This window comes from Sander vitreus, chromosome 19 (assembly GCF_031162955.1).
Source record: "Sander vitreus isolate 19-12246 chromosome 19, sanVit1, whole genome shotgun sequence".
Classification (NCBI taxonomy): domain Eukaryota; kingdom Metazoa; phylum Chordata; class Actinopteri; order Perciformes; family Percidae; genus Sander; species Sander vitreus.
This window is the reverse complement of record NC_135873.1, coordinates 5,594,846-5,609,965: the sequence shown is the minus strand read 5'-3', so window position 1 is coordinate 5,609,965 and position 15,120 is coordinate 5,594,846. Positions and strand designations below refer to the sequence as shown.

Below are 15,120 nucleotides of genomic sequence, written 5' to 3'. Positions count from 1 at the left end.
GAACTGAACCGTGGATTTTGTGAACAGTACCACCCCTAGAAAATGTGTAATATTAGGTTTGCACTCAGTGACAAAACTGTTTGACGTTCATTTAACTGCCAGGTTAATTCTTTACATTTAAAGAACAAGCATCTGACCTGCTGCAAAAATAGTGTTTTGTTTTAAAAATGAAGTTGTAAATGAGACAGAAAGATTCAGACCTTTTTTTTTTTTTAATTAAATAAAACAAATGATTTGCAGCAAAAAAAAAGGCACCACAATTAATGACCTGCTGATATGCAACATTCGCATTACCACACAACAAAGGTCAGTTTTGTCAGTGCGATAAAATGTGTTTTACTGTCCAGCATTACTAATTCCTGTAGTTATAAATTATTATTCATTATTTTTTTGTAGTTTTATTATTCTGACCTCCTCAGGGATGTGTGAGCATGTCCAGACCACACATGATTGTCATCTCTCTAGACTAGTTGCACCTGTTCATGCAGGACAAACTTCAACTTTATGGTTCTTCTATGTACTGTATATGGAGTCAGGTAGTCTATATCCTTGACGTTCCACTTCCGGGAATGGTCCATTGCCGACGGAAATTCCGCCGGATTTCACTCGTTTAGGCCGGATATCTGTTGCCTTGGGCTTCCTTTGTGTTGGCGTTTTAAACTCCGGTCGATTTATGAGGACTATGATTAACCTTTTCTCAGATCTCTGTCTATGGACTATCTGTCCAATCTGAGTTTTCTGTTGCACAACTAAAACAACTTTTGAACGTACACATGTTCCACCAAAACAAGTTCCTTCCCTAGGATATTTTGCAGAGGCGCAGTTGCTCGGTCTTTGGTGTTTTTTGCCCCCGACATCTCCTTCCAGGCAGTGCGGCAATGGTTATGTTTAGGGTTAGGGTTAGCTGCCTGGAAGGCGCCGTTGGAGGCAAAAAACACCATCGAGCCAGTTGCTCCGTACGACGCTTAGCGCCACCCAAGATTGTGATTAGTTTAAAGAAATGCCAATAAACCAGAGCACGTTTTTCTTCCATCCCGGAATGCTGTGTGGCGCAGTCGTGCTGATGTTTTGTAAGTTAACATACAATAAAAGTAATAACACAGTAACAGTAGGTCTACTGCACATGCACATGTAACTGTACAGGTGTCAGTGCAAAAACTAGGAAGTTCTATAAAAGGTAGGTATCTGCACTACACACAGGACTGACTGTTTCTGCATACTGGCACCATATCAAAATGTTAACATATTGGATACCCAGTCATGAAAGCCTTGTTTTATGTGTTAATGTGAATGCTCAATTATCACTTATATAAAAATCGATCTTTTTTTCTTTCTTTTTTTAAAGCTTGTGCTCATGATGTACTAGTCTGTAAATTATAAAATCATGAATGACACTTATTGGAACAACTCATTAGTGCAAAAATAATTTCCACTCGAACATTCAACGGTCTGATTGTGCCTCTTTGTGTACTACAGCAAGCAGCAAGGCAGATAAGAGAGTACCACAATCTTCAGTCCAACGGCTCTAGTCTGGACTTTTGGTAATGGCTTTCAGCTTGTGTGTGTGTGGTTTTAGTTGGCCCCGGGGTCCCTCCAGCCTCCGAACGTCTTCTCCAGGTAGAGAGCCATCTCGAGGGTTAGATGATCCTGCAGCTTCCCAGCAACGACCTGCAGACCCAGGGGCAGACCTTCCTCACCCAGACCCAGAGGGCACTGGGTGACCGGCAGCCCGAGGATGTTGATTATAGCTGGAGGTAGAGAACGATAAACGGGTGAGTATGTGGAAATAAAAATAAGACTGCAGTTGGGCTGCACGATATAAGGAAAATATCTAATTGCGATTATTTTGACTGATATTGCGATTGCGATATGATTCACAATATTGGAGGGAATCATAATTGATCAATCATTATTCTCATTTTCATTGAAATAAAATGATTATAGTGTATATAGTTTTGCGAGAATCTGTACCAAACAAAGGTTTTTTCTTTAGTTTGTAGGATACGATTTGTAGGCCAGGACATCTGTGCAGCACCACAATACTTAATTCAGAATGGTTTGACACATATTTTGCCAATATATATAATATTTAACAAATATTGCGCTCCACTGCGATTTGGATATTGCACTAGTCTACATTGTGATTTCGATAAAATTGTGATTAATTGTGCAGCACTCTCTTTCACAACTTTACTAGAACTTGGGATGTGTCCTGTAATTGGAATGATACGCATTGTGTTTGATACATTTACAGCATTCACATAGAATAAGAAGCCTTAATTTATGAATATGTAGAGATATTATCGACTATTGTCCCAAACGAGACGTAGGCTGACAATTTTTCTTATGTTGTGCTTTTGAGACCTTTCTTAGAGGGTTATTCTGCAAAGAATGTCTTGTATTCGGGCCAATACAGTAAATAAGTATGACATTATTATTTAAGTAAACACTTCTTTGTGGCCCCTCCAGTTGCAATTTAAGAGCCCTTCTACTTTTCAAATCCTACCAGAGAAAAGTGGTGTGAATCAGTGAACAAACACTGTGAGCAGAGTGCTTTCGCTAGTCTAAACTTTAATAATGAGATTGTGATTGTAACTGTAATTGTGTCAAAGAATTACTTTTGCACTGAACACTTGAGACAGGACTGTTGAAATATGAGGAGGACTGACCTGTGTAGGTGAAATCAAAAGGTCTAAAGAGCGGGTGGTGGTGTTTGGGAGCCACCCGGGGGTGCGAGGGGTAAAGAAAAACACCGTCGGTCCCCAGCAGCTCGTCCACTTCCTTCTGCAGCTTCTCCTTCTGCTGGATGATGAAGGGCGAGGGTTTGGACACATGGGTCATCTCCAGCAGGGAAAGACCTGAACAACACACACACACACACACACACACACACACACACACACACACACACACACACACACACACACAGACACACAGACATTTATTATTTAGCAGCTACAAATAAGTACAAAATTGATTTCATAAAACGTATCTAATGACATCAGTTAAGACTTCATGACAGTCAATATGAGACTCTATCTACTCATTTATTTTGTTTTATTACAGTTAGTTTTACAGTTCACACAGTTTTTATGTAGTGTGTCATATTGCACAGCATTGTTTGGAGCCCCAAAGTGTTCAATATTTGATAAATACATATGTAATTATAAAATAGATAATTACATGAATAAACATAAAATGTATAAATTAAACAATTTGTAAAATTAGAAATTATTAAATTAGAGATTTGTATTTTAAAGCTAATTTTTTGGGCTTTTCAACCTTTAATTGACTGGACAGCTTGGTTGAGAAAGAGGGGGGGCAGACATGCAGGAAATTGTCACAGGTCGGACTTGAACCCTGGATCTCTGCGTCGAGGCATAAGCCTTGAAGTATATGTGCGCCTGCTCTATCCACTGACCCAACCCAGCTACTTCAAGTCTATTTTAATATTGTAATGGCATTTTTTAAATCAATGAGTTTTATTTCATGTCACTTTATTTCATAAGTTGAGTTTTAATAATTTCTTCAATAATTTCACAAATTGTTCATTTCGTTCATTTATATTTTTCACAAAATGTCTTCATATAAAAATAAATGTATGTTTTTCTTCTTTATTTAATATTGAACACTTCCATAGTATTACAGCTTTATTATCAACAATGAACATGTTATTGCACTCATCAAAACAGACAAATATGAACAAATGAAAACTTAATTGATAATGATTAGTAAAAATCTTACCGATAGCAGCCATGGTATGCTCTGATTTCCCCATCATCCATTTCAGCAGCTCCCACAGAGGCCACACGGGTCGACCTGGTTCTCCCATCAGCTCAGCAAATGCCTGAGGAGGCTAAGAGAAGGAAACATTTTAATAACAGTTGTTTTTATTCTTTCTAAAGGCCACATAAAGTACACCGGGTGTGTATGCTATACTTCAGTGGCCACACTGCTGTGCTGTTCACCATTCAGCAACAACAGACAGTCATTAATGTGGTTGCTGTTCTATGTTTCAACAACTAACCTGTGCTTTTGTCCTTGCTGTACTGTGAGCGCAACACCAGGCTTTCATTTAAAACAAGTAAGGGATTTATTAAGCTGACTACACATGATCCATGGCAAAACCGCGAGGTAGGGCGCAGAGCAAAGAGGCAAAGTGCAGCGCAGGAATGTTCTGGAATTAGTTGCGCCTTTTAAGGTCAGCGGCAACGAGGTCAAAGTTGAAATAATTTTAACTTTGAGCGCAGCGCTTGGCACAAATCCGAGCAGAAGTCGACGCCAAGGGTGGTGCTGCGCCTAGTAGAGCGGTCGCCTACCAATCGGAAGGTTGGTGGATCGATCCCTGGCCCTGCAGTTCCACGTCGAGGTGTGTCCTTGGACAAGACACTGAACCTCGAATTGCTCCCAATGCTGTGCCATCGGAGTGTGAATGTGTGTGAATGTTAATCTGATGAGTAAGTGGCACCTTGTACGGCAGCCTTGGCCAGAGTGTATGAATGTGTGTGAATGGTGCCTGTAATATGTAAAAGCTCTTTGAGTAGTCGTTAAGACTAGAAAAGCGCTATATAAATACAGTCCATTTAGTTGGGCGGCACCGCTCTCCCCATAGGAAAACAATGGAACGGCCAGTGCAGAGCAGTTTTACTGCGGATCATGGTTAGGTGGCTTTAGTCATGAAGTACCTTAAAACAGTAACGTAGTAATACACACAAAATATTACAGATTTGATGCCTGAAATGTTGTTTTTAAAATCTGCATCCGTCAAAAGAAGGAAAGCTGGCAGCCAGAATAATAATTGTCACTAAAATCTGTCCTCTGTTAAACCTCACAGGGTTTTGTGGATACAAGCGTACAGTATTATAATTTATTATCCTTTTCTGTTAGACTAGTTAAGCAGGTTTCCTCCTGTTTTTGCACAAGACTTATATTTACCACTGCATTGTATTTTATATATTTGATAGCTTATCATATGTTTTTAAGTAACTAATAGTAAATATAGCTGTCAGATCAATGCAGAAAAGTAAAAAGCACCAGTATTCATCTCTGAAATGTAGTGGAGTAGAAATATAAAGAAGCATAGCACGTAGCGTGCGTGCGTGCTATGCCCTGGCAGCTAAACAGATTAGCGAACCATTTCTGGGCCGCAGACTACAAAAAACCTGTGACCAAGACTGGGCCTGCTTTCTTTCACTTTATTAGATAGAGAGTCTTGGCAACAGCATAGTAACTAATGCCTGTTTCCCTCCTGTCTTTCCTGTTTATCTTAATTTTACTATGAGGAAAACTAATAATTCACAATGTTCTGTACAGACATGCAGGGACACGTTGCTCTGGACCAGATTGTCAGGAGGAACTACCTTTCCCTCTTTGTCAGGAAGACCCATGTAGTTGTTCCAGATCTGGAAGCTGTAGCGGAGCTCAGGGAAACACACTTCTTGGACTTGCACTCCGAGGTCAGCCTCCAGACGCTCCACCACCTGGAGAAGATCATCAGGATTTTAATCGTAAAAGCCTTCCTGATAAACCCGGTTTTCCAGCACTCATGTTGCAACTTTTTGCAGACTAGAGGCGGTCTGCCGAAGTTCAACGCACCTTTCTCTGAATGTCCATGAGCTCTTTGCTGACGGGGTATGACAGAGGAAAGCCGCCATCATGAGGGATGGTGAAGAACCGCAGTTTCTTCAGGTCAACCTTTCTGTCTAAGGAAAACCTGTGTACACGTGTAAGAAAAAACAGCCAATTAGACAAACATTAAAGCTGAACCATTGCATCTCAAGGGTTTGATCTTAACACATAACGTCAGGGTGTGGGTGTCTGCCGGACTCTTGGCCCGGTAAGGCACTTTGGATTATGGTTCACGTTCTTTGCATTCACCTGATAAAGGTTTGTGTGAATAAAGACATTATTTACATTTCTAAATGATATATTTGCATCTAATTTCCCTGTGGAAGAGTGTTTCTAAAGAAAACATTGAGCCTCATGCAAGAAAAACTTGTACAAACAGATTCTTCTTAAGAGAGAATTATGGACCGGTTTGCTTTAGAAAGATTTTTTTTCCACTAACTTCATTTCAATCCATTCTCTCGTGTCTGTCACAGTACATCGCTGCTCTTGTTGACACACCGTCACGTTGACAGCTGTTTCAGGTCTCCTAATACGACTACATACACTGCTAAACTTGTTATCTTTTTGTCTGCTGATTTCAAACAGCAGGACTTCTTCTTTTGAGCATTTAGTAACATTTTTGTGAAGGATCCAAATGGATGGGAACAGGCAGCTTTATACGGCAATTGTAGGGATACGGATGTGCGTGTACCTCCTGATGATTGCCACATCTCAACAATTTGATTGAAATATTACAACAGCTACTCTTAAAAAGGACATGTTGTTCTACCGGCTGCCTGCAAGTAAGCTTTTCATAGCAAGTCAAATAACTGCATAATGCACAAGCAAAGAGAACTATTTACAGAAACCTACTGTGTGTGCTGCATCAGCAAAAGAATTATCTAAGCTCTTACATGTGAGCTTTGGGTCCCGCCATGATCTCGAGCATGGGCAGCAGGTCCTCAGCATAGCGGCACATTGGACCATTGCTGATGTACTCCTCATGTCTGCCAGTGCACGGAGGGTACTGGTTCTCCCAGGACACGACACCTGCAGAAACACATCACAGTCACGGTGAAGCCTGGTATATAAATGTGCTCTTTGAACCGGCAATAACCATTTAGGCCATTTAGGGGCGGTGGAAACATGTTGTAAACACAACATTGACATATCAACACCTTTTAAAGTGTTCATATTATGCTCATTTTCAGGTTCATAGTTGTATTTAGAGGTTATATCAGAATAGGTTTACAAAGTTTAATTTTCAAAAAACACCATATTTTTTGTTGTACTGCACATTGCTGCAGCTCTTCTTTTGTCTGTTGAGCTCTCTGTTTTAGCTACAGAGTGAGACATCTCACTTCTGTTCCATCTTTGTTGGGAGTCGCACATGCGCAGTACCTAGGTCAGCACTACAAGCCAGTCAAAAGCAGAGTATGAGGGCGTGCCACGCTAGCAGTTAGGCGAGCATTATAACGTTTGTTACGGAAGTAAAGGCTGGACTACAACAGAGCTGTTTGGAGCAGTTTGTGAACAGTGTTTTCTGTTGGAGCTAGTAAGTCCCTTTAGGGTGGACTTTGGGCTTTTTCACTTTGTAATCCTATTACATGCACAAAAAAGATATATAACACAATAAAGGAAAGGGGAAAAGCTAAAAAACATAATATGAGCACTTTAAGTTCATATGGCTTGTCAGTTACGAAGCAGCATTATCATTCATTTGGAATTGTGTTTGTGTCCACATGATGAATGTTAGTCCAAATGTAGTCTATATCCTTGATGTTCCACTTCCGTGATTGCTCCGGATTTCACACATTTAGGCCAGATATCCGTTGCCTTGGGCTTGGCATTTTAACCTGAACCTTTAATATAATTTTTTACATTTAATTTCTCTTACCAGGAGTGGGTTTATGGCCAAATATTCCATTGAAGAAACAGGGCATACGGATGCTGCCGCCGATGTCTGAGCCCACGCCGATGACTGAGCCTGCTGCTCCCAGTATACTGCCTTCCCCACCTGAGACAGGCAGAGGGAAGAGGACATAAACAAAGAGAGGAGATACGTTGGTAGGCTTGTATCATGTGGATGCGTCGACAGTTTTGTTGTCATTACTTAGAATTCCTCATGGGGCAGACAGAAACTACGCACTATAGCTTTAAACAGATTTTGATGGTGCAGTTCCCCTTTAAGGAACCAGGGCCAGAGCCTCTGTGTTTGTGTCTGCAGTGTACTGTAATATGATTATCATGCAACACCAGGGCTATTCCTGGAGACAATTAGCTGATGCTTCTTGACTCTGCCAACAAGCCAACAACAGTGTACGATTTCCTTGCCTAAAAAGAGAAGTCGATCCTCCAACTCACCATTCGGTTATCAAAAGTTAAACTAACAGTGTCTAACCTGAACTCCCTCCTGGTATCCTCTCCAGGTCGTACGGGTTGTTGGTGATGCCGTGGAGATGGTTGTGGGATTCAAACCACATACACAGCTCACTGGTGTTGGTGACGCCGATCGGGATGGCCCCCGCTCTCTTCAGCAGGGCCACCACAGGAGCGTCCACGGTGGCCACGACTCCTCGTCTGGAGACCATACCGGAAGTGTAGGGCATGCCTGCAGGTGGGAAATGTGTCAAAATGCTTAACTACAGCATGGACTAAACTAAAGAATCAAAATCATGTATGTAATCAAAGTAAAGTGGCTGGTTTCAAGTGGCTGACAGGAGGTTAGTAATAATAGTAGTAGTAGTAATTCTGGTAGTTACCCTGGAGGGCAAAGGACTCTTTGATAGAGATTGGGACTCCCAGTAAAGGCAGTCGGTCCTCCAGCACCTCCTCTCCTCCAGTTTCCTCCTCAATCAGCTTGTCGACCTGGGTCGCCTCCTGGAGGGCAGCATCGAACCTGGACAGAGAGATAAATCAATTATTTTACCCAATTCTGTTTAATTCCTGATTGAAAAGTCTTGATTTTAAACTTATGTACATCATAGTGGAAACTGTATACCCTTTATGTAATTATAATATATACTTTTCAGTAACATATTTTAGATTGTCAAAAGATGATATCAAAGGTACATTTTGTACAGGAATAAAGTTAAAACAGGAAAATGGCAGCATTATAAATAATTAACAATTTAGCTCCATACACCCACAAGGCACAATAAACATAAAAATGTAAAAGGAGTAAATAGGGATAAGGAGGAATGATTCTTTCTTACCTGTCTTTTGTAACTGCGTTCACAAAAGGGTTGACTTCTTGGATCCTGTCAATGTAAGCCCGCACCACCTCTACACTTGACACCTGCAGAAACACTTTAGTTAGATGCATGTAGGTCACAGAACAGAAAAACATGTCACACTGCCAGGCTTAGATTAAATGATTGCAATGTATTCTTCCAGGTGAAATATGAAACAGGTTTGTCCTAAAAACGGGGACAGGGAGATGAACATGCTTAGCTTTTATGTTCCTCTGCTAACATAATAATGGGCGTGGACATACAGTAGGGCTGCAGTTATTTTCATTATACATTACTAAGCTGGTTGTTTTCTCAATTCACCTATTAAGCATTCTGTTTATAATATTGAAGAAACAAAGGTGAATTGGGGTAATCATCTATTATCAAAATAGTTGACCAATTGATTAACTAGTTGTTTCAGCTATAGGCTACATAAAAACAACCTGCACACTATACTGCAATCTAGCCTTACAATGAATACAAGACTTGCAAAGTTGTAGGATTGATATTACGGTGTTTCAATGTGCCTCTCCAGTATACTGTGGATGCCTTACAATGTAATGACAAACACACAAAAAGTCCAGCCCATACCTATCTGATACTGTCACAATAAATTAAGATATTTAATTTAATTTAAAATGAATTTAATTAAATCCTCATAATTTAATTATGTAAAGTGTACTTGGGTTTCATGAAAGGCGCTATATAAATAAATGTTATTATTATTATTATTATTATTATTATTATTATTATTATTATAAAAGGCTGCAGGGACAATACAGAACAGCTGCTTCTATTGTGTCCACTCTATATTGTGTATAATAATAAGAAGCACAGGTGTTGGTATTACACAGGTGATACTGTCTCATTATAAAGACTTTTAGGCTTGGAAAGAAAATAAAACCGTTGGGGAAAGATCCTTAAAGAGTGGAGCAGAGGTGCAGCTAGCTTTGGCTTTAATAGGGTTTTTTATTTAGCCTGTTGAAAAACAAGCTAGAGGGATGTAAGAGAAGAATCTACTGATAACCTGATGTTGAGATAGCTGACTGCTTTAACTTTCGTGAGTCTAAACAAACATTAAGATTACATGTTTAAGTAAGAAGTGAAAAATTAATAAACGCGAAGTCACGCTAAATCAGTTTTTTTCAGGCAGCGATTGTCTTGGAGTTTGACCGTGTACACACCTCTTTTCTCCGGATCTTCTTGGCGAGCTGCGTCGCCGACACGAACAGCAGAGGGTTGCTGATGGGCGGGAGCTTCTTCCCGGACATAACGGGTCTCCGAGGGGACAAGAGCCGAAACAGCGTAAAGAGGACTCCAAAGACCGCCTTGAAGAGCCATACCTGAGCCTTTTCCAGAAGGCTCAGTGGTGCCATGTTTCCACCGCGGGGAGAGGACGGAGGGTCAGCGGTAGTTCGGCCGTGGTCACGGCGATTCTGTTGCCCAGTACGACGACTCCTTCTAGCAAAATGATTATCAGGCAACACGGAACTCCTCCTAGCAAACAGCGGCTGAAGATATACCTGCTATCAAGTTGCTAGCACAGGTTAGTGAGGATAGAACCGGAAATTGTTGTTTTGCCTTCTTTTTTCGTATGGGTAGGGCTACTAACGTTATAAAGCCTATCGCCTGTATTTATTGTTAGTAGACCTTTATCTCAAATACAATCTATAACATTTATGAAAAACTAAAATATGTTTGTATGTAAACCCTGCACATTGTATCATTTATTTAGTATTTATTACTATTTTACATTTAAGTTGACTTTGTTTTGTGGCTGTACAATATTGATTGTAATGCTGATTTGTTTTCTATGTTGTTAAGAAAAAAAGGACTTGAATTTTCACTATTTTACAGTGAAAAACTGGAGCTGAAAAAAATGTTAACTCAATGTCCACCTAGTAGTAGTTGTTTTTTCTAGGACTTTCAAGCACATCTCAGTGGATGGAACTTGTTCAGTTGTCATGGAGATGATCTGCTAATGAAGACCATGAGATTGCTTGAAAGATCCCGGAAAAAACCTAGTAAGTAGACCTTAAATTAAGATTTTCAATTATTTATTTGTTTATTTATTTATTGGTCATACTAGCCTAGCTATTTCCATGGTCCACAATAAACCTTCAAACTAAATCTAAAATTGTATGCTTTAAAAAGACTATGAAATATGGGCGCCTGGGTGGCTCGCCTGGTGGAGCGCGCGCCCATGTGTTCGGCACGGTCCTCGACGCGGCGGTCGCGAGTTCGGTTCCTGCCTGCGGACCTTTGCTGCGTGTCGTTCCCCTTCTCTCTACCCTTTCATGTCTGAGTTGTCCTGTCACAAGTAAAGACCTAAATCTTAAAAATAAAAAGAAAGACTATGAAATATGTTTTTTATTTTGAAAATGATGACCGGATATAGACCAATATATAATTGATTCTGGCGAGTTTGACAATGACCTAAATCGGCCTCCGAGGTGAAGTTGAATCTATGGATTTAGTGTGTGGTTGTTTGAATAGCTCTATTAGGCAAAGTCATTCTCAGTCAAAGTCATTTATTACTAAACAATGTAACAGTAAATTCGCAGCTAGAAAATTAACTTCATACAGACCTGAACTGACCTCACTGCATAAACAGGCTCTGTATCAGAGACCTGTTTATGTTTTCAACATGTAGCCTATTGAAGACCTGACATTAATGTGCATGATCTTAAGCCTTGATTATAACTATAGCGTGATAAAACACTACAAACAGAACAGGGTTATTTCTCAGATTTTAAGAAATACTATATTATATAACATTTCCCCAGCTCAACCCCACCCCCCTAAGCATATGTGTGACTAGACACCAACAAACTCACATTAATCATTAACTGTGTAGTTCTGTTTTCTTCTGATGGTCTAAATCAGTAGTGAAAAGTATAACTGAGAACATTTACTCAAGTACTGTAGGCTACTAAAGTACCATTTTACTCTGTAGTACTCTGAGAAACTCCAACAACAGTTCTCAGTTAATGACTCTGCTTCTGTCTGGCAGGGCCTAAGACAGATCACCACAGATATAGAACAGATTTTTCTATATCTATAGAACTGATTGTTCTATATGCAGATCGCAAACTACAAACCAAAAGCCCCCCACTCCATCAACGAGCACAACACAACTGGCAAACAACCTCAACAACTTCCACTGTCGTTTTGAAAGACCATGCAGTCCTGATACCATCCCCTGTGATTCCATTCACCAGCTCCAGCCCTCCTGCCCCACTTCCCCCACCTCAGCAGGGGCCAGGGCCTGTTCATCGCTGGCTACCCCAGAGCCCCCCCCCCCTCCACAACAACAACAACCCTCTCCACCCAGGAGAGACAAGTTAACAGGCTGTTCCAAAAACAAAACCCACTGCAAAGCAGCCAGGCCAGACTCTGTCTCTCCCTCCACCCTGAAGTGGTGCAGTGGCACTGATCAGCTGTCTCCAGTGTTCACAGACATCTTTAACACCTCACTGGAAGACTGGAAACATGCCATGTATCAGCCTGCTTCAAGTCCTCCACCATCATCCCTGTCCCCAAGAAAACAAGGATCACAGGACTGGATGACTACAGACCTGTCGCCCTGACCTCTGTGGTTATGAAGTCTTTTGAGCGCCTTGTTCTGTCTCACCTCAAATCTTTCACAGAACCACTCTTGGAGCCCCTGCAGTTTGCCGACAGAGTCAACAGGTCTGTAGACTCTTCATTTTATCCTCCGGCACCTACGCCAGGATCCTGTTAGTGGACTTCAGCTCTGCCTTCAACACCATCCTCCCGGCTCTGCTGCAGGACAAGGTCTCCCAGCTGCACGTTGCTGACTCCACCTGCAGGTGGATCACAGACTTTCTCTCTGACAGGAAGCAGTGCGTGAACTGGGGAAACACATCCCAGACTCAACGACCATCAGCACCGGTTCCCCCCAAGGCTGCGTCCTGTCCCCTCTGCTCTTCTCCCTGTACACCAACAACTGCACCTCCAGTCACCAGTCCGTCAAGCTCCTGAAGTTCGCAGACGACACCACCCTCATTGGACTCATCTTTGGTGGGGATGAGTCCGCCTACAGGTGGGAGATTGACCACCTGGTGACCTGGTGCAGTCAGAACAACCTGGAGCTAAATGCTCTAAAGACAGTGGAGACGGTTGTTGATATCCAGAAGGAAGCAGTCCCACCCACCCCCATCACTCTGGGTGACTCCCCAGTCAACACTGTTGTAGTCCTTCCGCTTCCTGGGCTCCATCATCTCCCAGGACCTCATCAAAAAGGCCCTAAAAACTACATTTTGCATTAACCTACATCCTGGACTATATATCCTAAACATTTCGCACATTCTGCACTAAACCATTCAGTCTCTTTTTTATGTTAAACAGCTATTTTGTAGATATTTGTTTCTGTATTATTGTTTATTTCATATTAATGTTTAATATGTTTATGTATCCACCAACCACCAAGGGAAATTCGTTGTAAGTGTTACTTACTTGGCAATAAATCCATGTCTGATTCTGAGGTATTTTTACTTGCATTCTACTGTTATACTGTTCACTCCATTTCAGAGGCAAATATTGTACTTTTTAGTCCACTACATTTATTTGAAACTTATATTTACTGGTTATTATCCCAATTATATAATATACATTATTCTGAAATGGGTCATTTGACTAAATATCAGAATATAGTATTTCTTGTTGCACACAGACCCATAGAATGTAATACACAGACCAAATAGGCGTCAATGAAGTAAATGTCTGTCAACACTAGAGGGCAGCATTGCTAAAGGCTGAAATGATCCCACTTTTATTTTTATTAACCAAACAGAGAACGTATCAAAAAGAAAAGAACTGCCTCTGCAATGCAGGTCAGTGGGTTAGTGGAGAATCCATACTGTCTGCTGCTGCTGCTGCTGCTGCTGCTGCTGCTGCTGCTGCTGTGTTACACTGCACCACCAACTCAATCAACACAATGCACTGGCCTTACAATTTAAAATTCTATTTAACCATTTAAAGACTGCTTGTGAAAATTCACTAAAAATAGCCTTTGATAACAACTTATCAGTGCATGTTCTTGCCTTTTATCCAAATGGTATCTTTTGCTTCATTTCTCCTTTCTTTATAATTGTTATTTAATATTAAAATAAACACAAAAAACATTGTAACAGGTTACAATAAAGTTTGTTGCATGTGGGATTTCTAGCCAAGGCTTATTATGTGTTACATATATTGGTGCATGTGAAGTCTATGAGTATGCATGTTTATCTAAGTGGATCTGTGTGTGTGTGTGTGTGTGTGTGTGTGTGTGTGTGTGTGTGTGTGTGTGTGTGTGTGTGTGTGTGTGTGTGTGTGTGTGTGTGTGTGTGTGTGTGTGTGTGTGTGTGTGTGTGTGCGCGTCCGTGTGTGCGTGTGAGTGAACAAGTGCAGATCAGTGATCGCAGGTCAACTAAGTACATTTAATCAAGTTCTGTACTTAAATACAAATCTGAGGTACTTGTACTTGAATATTTCCATTTTATGTGACTCCTGACTTCTACTCAGCTACATTTTAGTAATAAATACTTTTTAGGCTACGTCTTACTCCAATACATTTATCCGACAGCTATACTAATAGTAGCTTTATGACATTTATATGTATATATATGTTAAAGAATAGTTCCTGTCTTTTCTTTACATTTTAAAAAAGCAGCTACATTGGCCTAATAAGTGTAATCTAATGAGAGGAGGGTTTGTGCATTTATCATATTGGTTGAAAACTTCATATTAGGGCTCGACTGTGTGCAGTAAAAGAAATATGAAATCAATAATATCCACAGAATGGCAGCAACACCCTGTTGAGCTATTTATTGATCGTCTTTTTTCAGGAGGGACCTTATTTCACGGCCTGTTTTGAGATTAAGAGATAACGCTTGGGGGCAGAAAGTTTTTACCACGATGAAGTGAGTTCACTTTAAATTCTGTCAACTGAAGGAAGTGCATGTTTAGCTGCAACCTTTTGCACACACACCTTCAACCTGTTAATCCATTAACACACCACTGAGTAGGCAATACTTTATCTTCAGCAGATTAACTGCATTTTCTGTCAACCAAATGAAGTGATGGCCACAGAATTAAAAGATAAATACTCCTTGTGTGTGTGTTTGTGTGTGGGGGGACAAACATATCACAGTCCCAGCCAAGTGGAGAGAAGCGGATCATTCCTTACCTGTTAGGTGAAACTTGAGACTCAGAAAACTACCGGGCATGTAGAGACAAGAGGGAAAACCAGAGAAAACACACAATTTGCAGTGTT

General features: G+C 40.7%; 1 protein-coding gene and 1 long non-coding RNA gene across 3 annotated transcripts; one reads left to right on the top strand and one right to left on the bottom strand.

Moving 5' to 3' along the window:
- Positions 1 to 193: 193 nt before the first annotated feature.
- On the bottom strand, positions 194 to 10,342 carry faah2b (fatty acid amide hydrolase 2b). Its single transcript, XM_078276271.1, has 11 exons — positions 10,025 to 10,342; positions 8,823 to 8,905; positions 8,370 to 8,506; positions 8,009 to 8,218; positions 7,505 to 7,624; positions 6,522 to 6,657; positions 5,596 to 5,713; positions 5,361 to 5,480; positions 3,745 to 3,856; positions 2,670 to 2,858; positions 194 to 1,748 (listed from the first exon to the last, which is right to left on the bottom strand). The coding sequence occupies exons 1-11, from the start codon at positions 10,214 to 10,216 to the stop codon at positions 1,573 to 1,575; spliced, it is 1,593 nt and encodes a 530-aa protein (XP_078132397.1). The 5' UTR covers positions 10,217 to 10,342; the 3' UTR covers positions 194 to 1,572.
- A 154-nt stretch (positions 10,343 to 10,496) lies between these two features.
- LOC144534372 (uncharacterized) lies at positions 10,497 to 13,347 on the top strand. Of its 2 annotated transcripts, none has more exons than XR_013503537.1 (2): positions 10,497 to 10,864; positions 11,926 to 13,347. It is a non-coding gene; the product is annotated as an uncharacterized LOC144534372 (long non-coding RNA). The 2 variants fall into 2 exon arrangements; XR_013503536.1 differs by having other exon boundaries at positions 11,854 to 13,347.
- The last annotated feature ends 1,773 nt before the right edge of the window (positions 13,348 to 15,120 follow it).